Source organism: Thunnus thynnus, chromosome 17 (assembly GCF_963924715.1).
Source record: "Thunnus thynnus chromosome 17, fThuThy2.1, whole genome shotgun sequence".
NCBI lineage: Eukaryota > Metazoa > Chordata > Actinopteri > Scombriformes > Scombridae > Thunnus > Thunnus thynnus.
Window position 1 is genome coordinate 953488 of NC_089533.1, and position 15526 is coordinate 969013.

Consider the following 15526-nt stretch of genomic DNA (forward strand, 5'->3'; position numbering starts at 1 on the left):
AACATATATGTCGAGATAAATGGACACATTTAGCTTCTCTCCTCAAAACATCCACATTTGGAATAACTGTAGTATTTTATTCATGTACAAATGATGATTTGTTTGTCTTCAATTATACAATAATGTGTAATATCACATATGAATGACAATATAAATTGTAGAAATCTGTGTCCTCTACAAAAAAGTTTTATCATATCTAATGAGGTAAAATACATTTCTTTTCAATCAATTCAAAAGAAGTTTAAAAACAAAACTGAGTTTTTTCAGTAACTGTAATTTCAAAATCTCTTTCATTTTGATGATGCACATCTGCTTTACAAAAATATTAAAGTTATTAAATCAGACGAAAAGTCTCCTTTACAAATATTGAGCTTGGTTCCAATGTACAGTATATAATTATAAAGTTTATATATTTTCCATGAGGAATAAATCTGAGTAATATTATGGTACAATATCACTTTCACAAATGTAAATTTACAAATAAAAATCTATATTTTTTTGTATTTTTGAAGAAAATGGAACATTACAATTCCAAAGTCTCACCATCCATAAATAAAGAAAATGATTTAAACAGGAATATTTCTTACATTCATATAGTATACATTCCACAGAGGCAGAGGGAGATCAAAATATAAAAAAGAATATTTGGTTGAAATAAACCATTACCAAATCTCAGTAGTATTTATAAAATATTTTTCTCTCTTCTTTGGAAAAAAATCCATGATTAAAATTCTGTTTAAAATACTTGAACAGAGACACCTGCAGGACGGGAGGAGAAAGAGCAGTGTGTGTGTGTGTGTGTGTGTGTGTGTGAAGTGGTGGACGGCATGCTTATCTATGATTGGCCAAGACACGTAAAATGACGCTCCTCCCTAACCAATCAACAACCAGAGTGCAATATTAACACTGAGTTGGTCCAATGATAGATTAGATCTTCAGCTCTCTCTCCGCTGGGAGGCAGAGCAGCAGCAGTAGACAGCTCCCTGCGGCCGGAAGGACCTGCACATGTCGGTTAGATTTGTCTAAAAACGATCAGCTTGACAGGACAGAGGAAACAGAATTAAACTCTCAGCTTCTGAAATATGTTTAGACATCTCTCATGGAGCTCAGGATTTATCAGGAGGACGGCTGCTTTACTCCAAACAATTTCATTGTATGAATGTGGACTGTGTGTGTGTGTGTGTGTGTGTGACCTTTCAGATGTGTAGACGAACACAGAACATCAATTATAACATTAGATCCTGATCGATCGTGTCGGGAGATTTAAATAATCAATGAAGTTGAGCTGCTGCTGTGCCTCTTGCGTAAATGCCCACAGAGTGTCTCTGAACAGGGAGACGCACTTCTCGTTTCTGCTGCAGTTGGATCGCTGCAGGCGTTTAATAAACTCAAACGTTTTTTTGGAAAGAGGTTGTTTAACAGCACCTCCAACTGAAATCATGTTCTGTGATGCGCTACTGGTTTGACAGTGGCTGACATACATGAATGCAAGACGTTTTTATTTTCCATTTTTCAACAAGCACGCTTATCGTTGTATGTAGCCTATCAGCGATTCAAACCACACTGTCGCCACATTTAACATGAGGGAGGACTGTACAGTTAAAGATACCCTGTGTAGTTTTCTTGTAAAGATCTTTGTTGACACACTGCTGCACCACGTTGTGCATTACTGCTGCCACCAACTGTCACCAAGTCAGTAGAATAACGTGAAACCAGTGGAAGGACTGTGTTGTGTAAGTGGCAACTACCAGGCTTGAGGCTGAAGTCAATGCGGAAGCACCTTAAAGTGCAATATCACCAACAGCTGCTGGATGCTGGCTCCAAGAAATCCCTGGCTCCAATTGACTCCCAATTATAGCACCTCAACTTATTTCTACAAATACTAAGTCTGTGTCATCCACTTATCTGTGTTGTCAAGGAAAGCCTCCTCTGACCTTGGTAACCATGGCAATGCTGATATACCCTCTATCAGAGAGGTTTCTGCCCTCCCCAAAACATCACAGACAGCTGGAGTCTCAAGGAGACTGCTTAAAAATTACATTGTGACCTCAAGGCCAAGCTTGACCCAATGTAACCCAACTTGTAACCCCTAATGATGGAGAATTCCATAACCATTGTACAGTCCTCCCTCATGTTAAATGTGGCGACAGTGTGGTTTGAATTGCTAATGATAGGCTACATACAACGATAAGTGTGCTTGTTGAAAAATGGAAAATAAAAACCCAAGAGAAAAGTCTTACATTTATGTATTTCAGCTACTGTCATGTGAAGCACCTTCAATCTTACGTGAAGTTTCCACAAATATGTTCAATATTAAATCAATAGCGCATCACAGAATGTGACAGCATGTCTCCTACAGTAACATCGACTGTTTTGAAAAATATACAAAATAGCTGCAGTATCTTCATTGATTATATATCTTTACATAAGGAGAGAATTCATATCTCAGTTTGATGTTAAAGTGACTGCATGTATGTACTGCACTGACGCCGGAAGTAGGGGGCCATTGGTTCCCCACTGTGTCCCCTCAAATGCCCCTATATTGCAACACTTACGGTGGAAAGTGCGCATTTCATTTGTGAACACAACAGCTGTGAGCGCGGTGCCAAAGCTTTGGGTCCGGGGCTGCCACTGCTTCAGCCCCGGATGGTGTGAGCCCCGTATATTTGTGCTCCTCAAAACCGGTATTTTAATGTAACAGAGTGGAACTTAATGTGGAGCGACAGGAGGAGAGGGAGAAATATGGCGGTGCACATAAGAAGATGCATACAGGCCATTGATGTATTAGAGGCAGTGAAGTTGCTGTTTCTAGTGTTTCAGGCTTTAGTCACATTTCAGCACACAGATCGGTCCATAATGAAAACTGCAGAGAGCACAAAAGCCTCAAATTGCGCGGCTTCAATTAGCAGAGATGCGCGCGCACAGAGCTCTCCACAATCACAAACCAACTTCCTTTTGCTTCTTTTACTTCTCTAGTATTTCACGTCTATAACATAATCTTCTGAAATGCCAAATGTCAAAATACAGTTATTGATATGACTCAGGCAGGTCTGTGACGTGTCAGATTAATGTCTGGATTTAACATGAATGTTGTTCAGGTGTCACTGATTGTATCCGGGATTTCGCAGAAACATCAGTACTGATGTTCTGTTTGTTGCTCACAGCTGCTGTGCATCAGATTCTTTCCTTTGACTTTATTAAACACCTGCAGCATCCCACAGCAGCAGAAACGATAAGTGCATCTTTAAATTGACAGAGTGATGTGCGCATTTACGCACGTGGCACAACAACGGTAACTTCATTAAAAGGATCAGTCAGGATCTGACGGTAATTAATGTTCAGTGTTCTGCTACTAATCCACACCATTGACTTTATATAAAGAGATCAGCTGTTACACAGATTCCAGGTTTGTTTGGCGGAATTGTTTGTAATAAAGAAGCCCTTATGGTGAAAAAGCAGTCCTGTGTAAAACAATAAGGGGCTGCGTTGGTGCAGGCGTGATGTTTAAAGTGTCGGTGAGACGATGAAATATGATCCAGCAGCAGGTTGGAGTAACAGATTATTGGGTTTAAAGACTGATCATAAAAACACTGCACAACAGTAATATTCACAACTCTGGAAAGTTATCAAGTTGCAACCATGTTTATTAGTGCGCACATGTGGAGTGCGTCTGTGTCCGCGAAACACACACACACAGAAACTTTTTGGCCCCCGCACTTCTGTAATGAATCCGGCGCCCCTGATGTACTGTACAGTGTGTTAACGTACTTGTAATTTATTATTTATTTAATTATAGAGAAATATTGCTTGTGAGTTCATTTGAAAGGAAATCCTTCCACAATAAGCTCTGCATTCTCACAGAACTGCTGGTTAAACTTGAAGGAGGCTCTAAGACTCAGCTTCTCTTCTATCTTCTGTATCATATACCACATGATATCATCAACATAAACCACAACATCCGTTGTTCACTCTGGACTAAGTTTCTCACACATAAGCTCGAAACACATTCTTGGTCATTTTTCTTTGGAGGCAGTAAAAAAGTGGAATATCCTGCAGATCACTCCTGGTTTATACGGTGAGTTCCTTTCTGTTTATTACGTTTTGGTACTAGATTTAGTGTTATTGAGATGCTTTAATTGCCCTGAAAATTTCATCAGTTTTTCCTGAAGTATCACAACCAGCTGGAACTATTAGAGTCATATCATTTGTAATGAAGTGGTAATTCTTACTTTGCTACAGACTGAGCAGAACACCTTTGATTTAATTTTATAGACTTTAAATTAATGGATGTAAATTATGATGAAATAATATTCCTTGTGGGGCCTGAAAATAGGAAAATCCTTAACTATATTTCAAATATGTACTCAGAGAATATGTTTAAGAACATTTTGATTCCAGTGGGATGTATTACTGATTACAAAGACAAACAGGTTACCAGTAATGTTTAAGTAATGTTTTTCTAATCACTGCATCAGAAAATCTTGCTTGCTTTCTGCAACCAGAATAAGTCGTGGAAGTTCTGCATTCACAAGATGAGGCTGTGTCTCCTGCTCTGCATCTTCTGCCTGATGGCTCCTGTTGGCTACAGTCAGCTTCCAGGTCCTCCTGGTCCTCCTGGTCCCTCTGGTCCTCCTGGTCCCTCTGGTCCCCCAGGTGAGACAAAATCTCCTGGGAAACCTGGTGTGGGTGCAACTTCACTGCTATCATGCTCCTTACAACATTAGGTCTACACTTCAATGATTTGTTTTCTACAATCTGGCAACCCTACCAGTTGGACAGACAGATGAGTTTGCTTTTAGCTACAATCCTGAAAGCTCTCTCAAACCTCCCCAGATCCTTTCATGTCACCTTCCTTATTCTTCACTCTGTGTGTGTGTCAGCTGTCACAGAAGACTGATATTCAAATCTCTGAATACATTCATGCTAATCAGAGGATAAACCCTTATGACTTCAGGTTACAGCATGGCTTTTCCTCTGGCACCATGCTCAGGCTAAATACTGTCATTTCCCCCCCTAATCACCTGAGCATTGCAATTATGTCAATTTTTCATCCATAGATTTTTTTTTTTCAAATAAACAACAAGCATAATCTTTGCTATGTATTATGAATCTTGTTTTATGTCTCTTTCCCTGCTCTTTTGTGGAACAAGGACGGGCGGGACCTGCTGGACCTCTTGGAGCCCCTGGAGCCACTGGATTCCCTGGAGCCCCTGGATTCCCTGGACCTGCTGGAGCCCCTGGAGCCCGTGGAGCCCCTGGAGCCCGTGGAGCCCCTGGAGCCCCTGGAGCCCCTGGACTTGATGGACCTGCTGTAACGTGTGGACGAGGTTATATAACTTTTTAAACTTTAAACAATATATATATAAATTGTACTGAATTATTTTCATCAGCTGAACAATTACAGTTTGTCTTTTCCCTAAACTGCAGGATGCAGTAATAGTACATCTTAAGCAAATTTCAGAACGCATGAACACACGAGTCTAGTCAGATAATGTGTAAACACACAAACACACACAGAAAGGTTAACACATGTACGAATTCAGTTCAGCAACAATACCTTCCTGAAGCTTGACTGTTTGATTTTTGTTTAGGTTGTTTCTGTGTGATATTACTTCAACTTGGTTATATTTTGAGGCCATAGTGTGTAAATATTAAAATACAATGCATTTATAGGGATACACCCTCAATTTTACACATGAAGATCAGTGTCCTCATCACGATAAGTACTACACAGTCTGTGAAAACAGTTACATGTGTTTAAAAGGGGCATTCAAAAGTCTGAGAAAATAACAGGGAATGTCATCAGGGTTATCTTGGTTTCTAATTTCAGATGTTTATCAGAGAGCCTGTTACAAACTGAGGACTTGGAATTTGAAAGATGTGGGCATTGATCAGGCACAGAGGGTCTAATTAAAGACACACTGAGTTGTACTGTGAGAAGTGAGAGTTTCAGTATTTTTGGAGGTTGACCTATATTGGCACTAAAAGTCAGGATATCTTCTTTTTAATAATTGTCTCTTGCAAGTCCCCCAGCTTAATGCAGCTTAATGTAATATTCAATTGTCTTTATTCAGTCAGAGACACTGGCGTCAAGGAATTAACCAGTTATGATTTTGTTTGATAAATGACAAAATGATTCATCAATGTAAAATGGGTTTTAATGAATTTTCTGTTGATCGTTGAGTCATTTCAGACCTCAAATTTCAACACAAATCTTGCACAAAAAGTGTGTACACTTAATACAGGCAGAAGATATTGAAGGCCTTTGTATTGGATTGTATTATATTGTAAGGTGTACCTGCTATTGTGTCCATGTGTGATTGGTTTACTAGCTCTGGTCTGCTGTCATGGTCAGTAAAAATGAATGACTGTCTGTCATTGTCATCTGTAACAATCTGGTGACAGATGTGAGGTCCAACTTATTGGCAGTAACTGTATTTAATTTGTTTGATCCAGATCTACTTGACTTTGTTGACCAGGACCTTGAAGCCTTAAAGAAAAGCGTTTCTAAGTTGGAGCTGGGTAAGTATCATATTCAAGAACTACAAGTGAGTGTTACAGGAAGTGAAGTATTTCTGATGTATGATTATCCCGTCTTGTTGTCTGAGAAAGTGAAATGTTTCAATAGTTGGCTTCACTAATATTAATGTATCTGTGTTTGTATATACTGCATTATTTTTCAATGGGGCAATTCAGAAACATGTAAATAATTGCAAATATTACAAAACATTTTTTATCTTGAGTAACAAAAACTTGTGGTTAAGTGGACAAATGACCTTCTTTCAACCGGTTGAGAAGCTAAAGAAATGATATTGATCTTCAGTCAGAGGAAGAACAAACATGTCAAACTAAGTGTGTTTTAACAAAGACTTTCTGAATAGAGTTGATGAGCCAGAGGGCCAAAATGACAATTCAGTTTAGGATTGTTGAAAACACAATATTTCTTCTCTCATTTATTTCTATGGAGCCACCAAAGTCCTGAGAGATGATATGTTTTATCTTGTTCATCACAACTTCAGAGTATTGGTTTCTAAGTTATTATCTTGTGCTCACAAGATTGCATGTCGTGTCCACAAGATAATTACTGGAGCAAACAAAATGGATCACTTGTGCCAGCAATATCCATATGTTATGTGCACAAGATAAAAAAATATTATGTTTTGGGGGGTTCCATATATTTCTGATATCATGCATGTTGTTTTCTTTTTTTCAGCTGTAAAGCACGACTTTGTCCGGAGAGTTGGTCAGAAAAACTTTGTGTCAAACAAGGAGAGAGGCTCTTTCTCCCAGGCCATCGAGTTCTGCTCCCAACAAGACTTAGAGCTGGCTTTGCCCAGGAACGAGGAGGAGAACAGCGCACTGACTCAGCTGTTTGGTGAAGTGGACAAAATGGTCTGGATCTATGTCAACAATAAAAAAGCAGAGGGTCATTTTGAGACAGATATGAAAAACCGTCATCTGACCTTCACCAAATGGGGTGAAGGGCAGCCAAACGGATCTGTCGGGGATACGGGCTGCACCATGCTGTCAGAAAACGGCGTCTGGCGAGTGTCACAAGATTGCTCTCTGAATGCTTACATCATTTGTCAGATATAACCATATATCGTATCCCTTGCAAGTCTTGCTTTAATGGAAAGTTTTTCATGTGCTCGATCTTATCTGGCGTATGATAAAGTATTGCTTCACTGTGTTGACGCTGTGTAGGGGAAGATGCAGATGCAAAGTGTCCACGCTTCACATATTTACCACAGATAAAGTGTCCAGTAGAATTTGAACATGACACATCTGTAACCAGTGTTACTGCAAAGTTGTGTTCAGTATAAACGCTTCTTTTTAAAATAAACAAGCCTTTTTGTTATTCACATTGTTTTGCTTTTCTTGTTTTGTTGTTGGGATACAATTTTAGAGGAAAATTGGGTGGTCAGGGTGGTTTGGGATGGTGAGGAGCAAAATATCCGACTGGATCAGCCAAACCAAGGGAACTATGACAGGATCAATTCACACTTGCTGCAAAGATCAGTATATGAACCTGCAGCAGAGACCTGGTAGACCAACCTCAGCTGTAGATGTGGCAAATTTAACTTAGCAACAGACATTTTTAATAATTGTATGTGTGCTTCTAATTCTTTAAAAAAGTTTTTAAAAAATGAGTCTATGATCTGAAGAAAATATAAGAAATAATTTCTCTACAGTTACATGTGTGATATGTGATAATAGCTTACAGCACAATGTGCTATGTCCACACAATACTTTCAAAAAGTGCAGTAAAAGATCCTTAAGAAGTGTTTGTCTACAGTTTGCATTTAGATGTAGAAATACAGAATAATAGAGACGTCAAAGATTTTTGAGATGTGGGTACAATATCTTTAGTCAATATCAGGAAGACTTTTCAAATATGTTTTACATTCAGTACAGATCAAAATAAATAATGGTTTACAAATGAGGGAGCAGCAGATCTTTTTGTTGCCTCATTACCATCTAAGAAATCTAAAAATCTTCGCTAGTTCCAACTTTCAGAATGAAATAAAAATTTAAAAGTATCCTGTGGAGTTTTTGATCACTATTAGTGGCTATCAAGCAATGTTTGTATGAGTGGGTCCCTGTTTTAGTTGCATCTTCCATGTGCACAAAGATGTGTGAGATGTGTGAGAGCACACTAGCACCACAATACCATAGACCAGGGGTCTGGTATTGTGGTAATTAGGTTGAACAATGGGCCAGTTTTTTTCAGCACTATTTATTGACCCAATATGTTTTTAATATGTCTTGTTTGTTTGTTTCTTTTAATTGATTTGATAATAAAATGATTTATAATACAGTTTTAGGATTGTATCTGAGGGCAGAGCGATGGCAAACAGAAAGACAGTATCTTCTAAACATGAACATATATGAGACTAGAAATGTAATTGATAGCTTATTCTCACACAATAAACAGTGGCGTGTTTCATTCGTGGTTGAAGTAAAGTTATTGTTATTGACACGAATCTGTTCTGGTCAGATCGGTCAAATTATGCATTATTAGCCTACCATACATATCATGGCCTAATATTTTTCTATTGGAGCTAATTATTTTCACCAGGTCATGCCATTTTGATGCGCTGTGCAACATGACAGGGTACCAGTAGTACAGCTTGGTGTCTTTTGGCATTTCTATGCTCTAAAACATTTTTGGTTAGGCTGTGATTCATCTGTCTAACAACCCTACGGTTCTTATGTTCTTTTAACTCTCCAATTAACTCTCCAATTGTCAGTGTTACATAATTTGGTCCCAAAGGTTTTGCAGTAGTTGTCACCTGAAAATTGAAAAGAGCATATTATGGTATTGCAGTCCTGAAAGAAGAAGTTAAAATTTTTATATTAAAATTGATAAAAGTTAATACACCCCCACTTTGTAAATGCTTAATAAACACTATAATTTGTGGATTTAGTCAGTGTGGTATCTGTGGTTTGTGTCTTTGTCTTGGATTGCTGATGTCATGTCCCAGTTGGTTGGTGAATGCCTGGTGAGGGGGGGGTGGGGCTTTGTCCCCCACTTGGAATTGTTCTGAGTAGGACATTGCTCCTTTGCAGGAACCTCTGTGAGGGAGGAGGTGAAGTAATGTCTTGACATGAGCCCTTCAGGGTTTGGTTTCTGTCAGGAATATGCCAGTTCATGTGCAGTGATCAGGTCTGGGGCAGTCCGTCTGAGGAATTCCATACTCACATAGATTAGTTCATCCAGTTCTGTTTCTCTAAGACTGGGCCTCTTAGGACTTGTCTGGGTGTCTTGTTTTTGTTTTTGTTGTAGGGTGCAGGTTTCTGAGGAACAGAGCTTTGAAGTCTGGGTCCTCTTCCATGTTCTGTTCATTTTTGGAGCCAAAGTATGCACAGTGGATGCGATGATAATAAGCTTGTGGTGTTTCTTTTCTCCTCTGCTTGATGTCTAGAGCAGCTATGAGGCCTTGTTCAGTCTCTGATTGTCCATATTCCCCTATTAATGCTTGGCAAAGCAGCTGGTAGTCAGCCTCGATATGGCCTGGCTGACGGTCAAGGAAGCTGCGTACCTCAGGGTTAGAGGTCGTCCTGATGAGGTAGAATTTGTCTTCTGTGGTGGCATCATCTAGCCTCTGGAGGAAGAAGTTGATGTCTCGCAGGTTGGCATGGATGTCATGGTCACCGGAGAGGCTGGGCACAAAGGGACTGGTGTTGTGGGCCACTCTGTCCAGGTCTCTTTTGGGTACTCCATGCTGGCGCCGATCTCTCAGGGAGGTGTGTTCTGTAGTGGAAGCTCTGTCATCTGCCTCTGGAGGGTCCCTCTTCAGGGTGGAGGTGATGGTAGCTTCCTGGGGAAGATGCTGTTTCTCTCTCTGGCTGTTGTGTACCCAGTTATGATGCAGCTGATCACGGGTAGGCGACTGGTCTCTGCTGTCTGGTGAGGACCTAGTTGTGCCTAACCAGGATTCATGCCTCACTTCTTATGAGTGTTTTAACTCTCTTCTCAAGGAGTCAAGTTCATCTTGGTCAGATTGGTGTCTCTCTTGAAAGTCTTCAATTTGGTTTTTAGTCTCTTTCAGTTCTTGTTGAAGGTCAGCTGCCTGTTTTTTGGCATCTGCAAGTTGGCTTTGCAAAGTAGTTATCATGGAATTCTTGTCTTTGAATTCCTGGTCAACCTTACATTTGAGCCTTTTGGCTTGCTGCAACTTTTCTTTTAAAGTCTCCCTGGTCAAGCTCCCACATTGTCCTTCGTGCTGTGAGGCAGTCTGCAGGTCATTGAGGGGCTTTTGCAGGTTTTCACTCCTTGCATTGACTCTGTTGCTTTTCCTCTGGTTCTGAGGTTCTGGCGGTTGGTTCTGGGCCTCAGCTTCCAGTTGTCCAATGCATTGTCTGGCTTGGAATAGCTCCTGGTGAAGGTGGCCTTTCTGTGCAGTCAGTGTTTCCGTCCTCTGCTCTAGCCGAGCTATCTCCCGTTCACTCTGCCTCAGCTGGGCGATCAAGTGGTTTGCCAGGGTGGGTGCTTGCCATCAGTTCAGCTGTGTGGTAGTTCAGCTGGTCCAGCCCCTAGATCTTTAGGTTGTTGGTCAGGATCTCCCACTGGGTGGATGTGTTAGGATTGGGAGACATGTTGGCTGTAACAGATTAGACTAATGGGGGGTGCTTAGTTCAAATTGAACAGTTAAAAGAGCTATACTCTTTGAAAAGGCTGGTTAAACTCTTCTACCAGGACTGACAACACTCAGTGCACATATAGAGATTTGAAGTTGTTTGTGTCTAGTTAACAATTAACTGCACTGGGCTGGTTGTTACCATGTGTTGGGGAAAGTTGTTAACTCTAGTTTTATTGCTAAGGGTTGTGCCTTGCCTTCACAGGCTGTTGCAGTAGGAGGGCCCCTGGCCTCAACACCTCTGAGCAAAGAGGGGTTGGGGTCAGCCAAGAGAGATAGGGAGTGAGACAAGAGACAAAGAGGGAAGGAGAGAGAGACTGCAAAAGAAACAGCAGTCATTAATTGAATGCCAATCATGCAGTGATTCAAAGTGTCATTAAAATGTAGACAGTTGTAATCAAATGTCAAAATTTTGAGCTGTTGATCACCGTTGGTTTCCCTGCTGTTTCAATCAGGGTTGTTTGCTTGGCAAGGGACAAGACTCAATCTTGCCATTGTCTAATTATTTGGCCTCTGTCAATCTAGCTTAAAGCAACTCTGCTCTTAGAGTCAGATAAACCATATGTGATTTTATTGCTGAGCTGTGCAACAGAGCAAAAAAAAAAAAAAAAAAAAAAAAAAAAAATAGACATAGGAAAGTGTACTTTCCTTGCTATAAGATGTGATCTGTTTTACCATTCCTTAAAGGTCCAGTGTGTAGTATTTAGTAACATCTAAAAGAACAGACTTGGTAAAAATTGAATAGATTATTTATAAGTATATCTTAATTAGTGTCTAATCAGCTGAAAATAATAATTGTTGTGTTTTCATTACCTTAGAAATAAGCCCTTTATATCTACATGGGAGCGGATCCCCCTCCACAGTGGCCGCCATGTTGCATCGCCGTGTTTCTACAGTAGTGCAGAACGGACAAACCTAACACTGGCTCCAGTGAGGGCCTTACACGTTTTAGATTCAGTGGGCAACTACCGGAAATGCACCAGTTTTAAAACGAAGAAGAAGAGCGGACCAAACATTTTGTATTGTGAGATGTTTTTGAAACCAAAGTCTGATAAAGGGAGGATTATTCTTATCTAGAAAATCACAGGAGCGTGAATTGTCGTCGTTAAAGAAAAAAAAACACGAAGAAGCTAAACGAAATCGGGACAAGCAACGGCATAAAATGAGAATAAACCCAGATGGAAATCCCTGATGAGAGAAATGTTTGCAGACTGACGCCGAAGTTTATTGTGTACTGCTGGACAGGTAAGAGTGTAATGTATATTTATTTTGCCCCGCTGGTTATGGTTCAAAACCTAGATGATATACAATGTTTATTAGCAGTACATTAGTTTCCCTGAAAAGAAACGCCGCCACGTAATGTTAAATATTAGCACACTTTAGCTTCAGTTTGTGCCTCTCATGGAGCTGGTGGTCTGACAAGAGACAACAGGGAGGCAACGTTGTGCTAATAACCCAATGACTGATTCATTTTCTGTGGCAGTGAGACAACACATTGACTGATAACTAAGATATTTAGCGCTGGTAATGTGGTATAGACGGTAAGTCAGAGTAATGAATTAGTGTGAAAGATAAACTGAGGAGAAGTCTGCTCATCACCGAGTTAATACATTCTGTGAATTTATATATATATATATATGTATATATATATATATATATATATATTTTTTTTTTTTTTTTTCACAGTGCTCCATGATTTCATTGTTTGCTCCTAATTTGTCATTTAGGAGCATATGTACACAATAGGGGGCAAAGTTAGCTTATAGTCCAACACAAGTAACGTTCTCCCCGTTTCAATGTTGAAAAACATGTAATTGCGACCAGAATTTCAATTTTACATTCATCAGTCAGAAGTAGAATTTTTCTGTTATTTATTTTGGTGTGTTTATCCAGACCAGCCAAGGCTCCCAGCATCTTAGGACATAACATAATGTATTACAATGGTTTGTGACTCTGTCATAAAGAACTTATTTTCTTGATGTTGCTGTTGTTTCTCCAGCTATGAGAGAGGTCCTGTAGCATCGATGCATGGTATTGCCTTTATCTTCATCCTAAAGTGACTGTGTAATAGGTCAGGGGTATTTCACCATGTGCCATTGATGGCTGGGAGTACGTTGGTTTTCATTACAACCAAAGACAACAAAAGTTGATTTCACTGAATAGCTACTCGTCTCTGACTGAAAGTGTGTTAATCAATTAAATAATCTGATCTAGTCTGTTGTTGGGATGAAAATCTGCATGAAATAAGGTTGAACAGTTTCTGGTGAGCACATTAGATAAATAGATAGATAGATAGATAGATAGATAGATAGATAGATAGATGATTTATAATAAGTTCATTCATTTGTGCTGTTTTATTTTTCTCTGGCACTATGGGTTGGCATTATTCACCATGTCTGTGACATTCACACCCGCCATATCAGAAGTATTGCAGACCAAGTCAGGAGAGGTCCAGGTAAGTGATACACATTTGTTTGCCTATGTAGCGTATTAACTTACCCTGTAAGTCCTACTCTTGGTTAAATAGCACTATTTTCAAATGTACAACTGTATAAAATGTATGAAATAGTAAATTATCTCTATGTGTAATGGTACTGTCTTCCACAGAAGCAGTTTTCCCTGCGGCTGCTGCTCTACACACAGCTCCTGGAGCAGATGAGGAACAGCAGTGCCAGTGAATCATGGGTGTTGTTCCTGCGATGAGCGCATCTTCATCCAGAGCAGTAAATTGAATACCTTTGGTGTGGTTTTGGTCTGACCCATGTCAGCTATTATATGTGCAGCAATTTGACTGCTGGAAGGGGATCAGATAAGTTTAATCACACTGCTTTTAGTGTTCAAACACACTAATGATTTGATAGATTATTCTGTCTTAATCAGAATCAACTCTGAAGAACACAGAATAAGCTGTCAAAATGTTTGTTTGAACAGTAAAAGCTGCATGTTTATGTTATCCTTTCATTGTCCAGATTGAAAAGGATGTCCAAAAATGTTTCTGTTAAATAAGATATATTTTTATTACAAATGTCATTATTCTTAGTGTTGTTTTTTATATTTTTATTTTGTGGTTCAAACTAGTGAATTACAGTTAACATAACCTGAAGTGGCAATGAAAATTAATCCATAACATGTACTACAGTGCCCTATTCTGAGGATCAGTGGTACTCCAACTTCACTACTGTTTTATGTTGCTTTATAAATATAAATAATGACAATATAAATTAATGGTGGAAGTGGTAATGAGAATATACTGACTGCAGGGAAATACTGTCATTGTATAAGTATATATTAATATGTTTGTCATTGCAGTTACCACAGCACATCTGATGAATATCTTTTATTTGGTAAACTTGCACAGTTAAGTTGAACAAATGTGAATATATAAACAAAAAGTTTAATAATTATCCAGAAAATATATAAATATAGAAAATATATAGAACAAGTATAAAATAAATAAAATATCAGAAATGTAACAAACAAATATGAGATGATTTGATGCCTTGATGATGAACAGGCAGGTGTGTGAGTACCTGAGATACTGTGTGGACGTTCCAGAGGACCTGGAGGGAAACGCAGAGGCCAGGTGTGAAACCAGTGTGATGTCTTTTGAGGACCAGGGAACTTGTCCCTGATCCTCCAAACACAGCAAGTGGGGATGACAAGTCGGTTTCCCTGGCCTACAGAGCCATGCTGTCAATAGATGAAATGTCTATAGGCAGCATAACGGTACTCCTGGTTGTCAACCCCAGGCTTCCTGGTTTGGCCAAATACAATAATGTCCTCCCAGTACTGCCTGTGAATGCATAAAAAGCATTTTCAAGACAGTACTGGGGGAAGTGCGGTATTAGGCTCACACAATCTGCAGGGTACTGGCCACAGCATTTCGTCTCCCGGTCCGTAGGCATGTCTGTACAGTTACTACAAGTACACCATGGTACCCCTGGCACTCCAGCACACAGTGGGACACCATGCCTGCGCTGATGCATCATCAAGGCATCAAAAATGAGCCCTGGCTGCCTCTGAAGCAGTTCACTGGTGAGCTGCCTGTGCTCCTCCAAGGTCATCTCTTCAAGAAGTTTCTGAAAAAATAATCACCCCCCCAACCCACCCATGATTATTCGTGGGTGGGTTGGGGGGGTGAAGTAATGGGGCAGAGTGCACAGTGAACTCACATTTCTCCGTTTTGCCTCTTCAGGTTAGGCTAACCTATTGTTGCTAACTTTGGAGCTAACTCCCTTCACTTTTCCAGCACTTGGAAAACAACAGACGTGACTTTTTAGCATGTATTAACTGTTAGACTGTAGTCTGTTCTGTGCATTTACTACCAGACCGACAACTTACTGCTAACCTTTTCCTCTGCTCCGCTCACATCCACCGCCACTTTC

The 15526-nt window shown here is 39.8% G+C and overlaps 1 protein-coding gene across 2 annotated transcripts; it reads left to right on the plus strand.

Annotated features, from left to right (window-relative positions):
- Positions 1-2761: 2761 nt before the first annotated feature.
- LOC137168159 (pulmonary surfactant-associated protein D-like) lies at positions 2762-7862 on the plus strand. 2 transcript variants are annotated; one of them, XM_067570662.1, is made up of 6 exons: positions 2763-3098; positions 3138-4075; positions 4503-4653; positions 5151-5327; positions 6457-6522; positions 7214-7862. In XM_067570662.1, exons 3-6 carry the CDS (start codon positions 4533-4535, stop codon positions 7594-7596), a joined length of 747 nt encoding a protein of 248 aa, XP_067426763.1. In that variant the 5' UTR covers positions 2763-3098; positions 3138-4075; positions 4503-4532; the 3' UTR covers positions 7597-7862. The 2 variants fall into 2 exon arrangements, with proteins under 2 accessions (XP_067426764.1, XP_067426763.1); XM_067570663.1 differs by having other exon boundaries at positions 2762-4075; positions 4476-4653.
- Positions 7863-15526: the final 7664 nt, after the last annotated feature.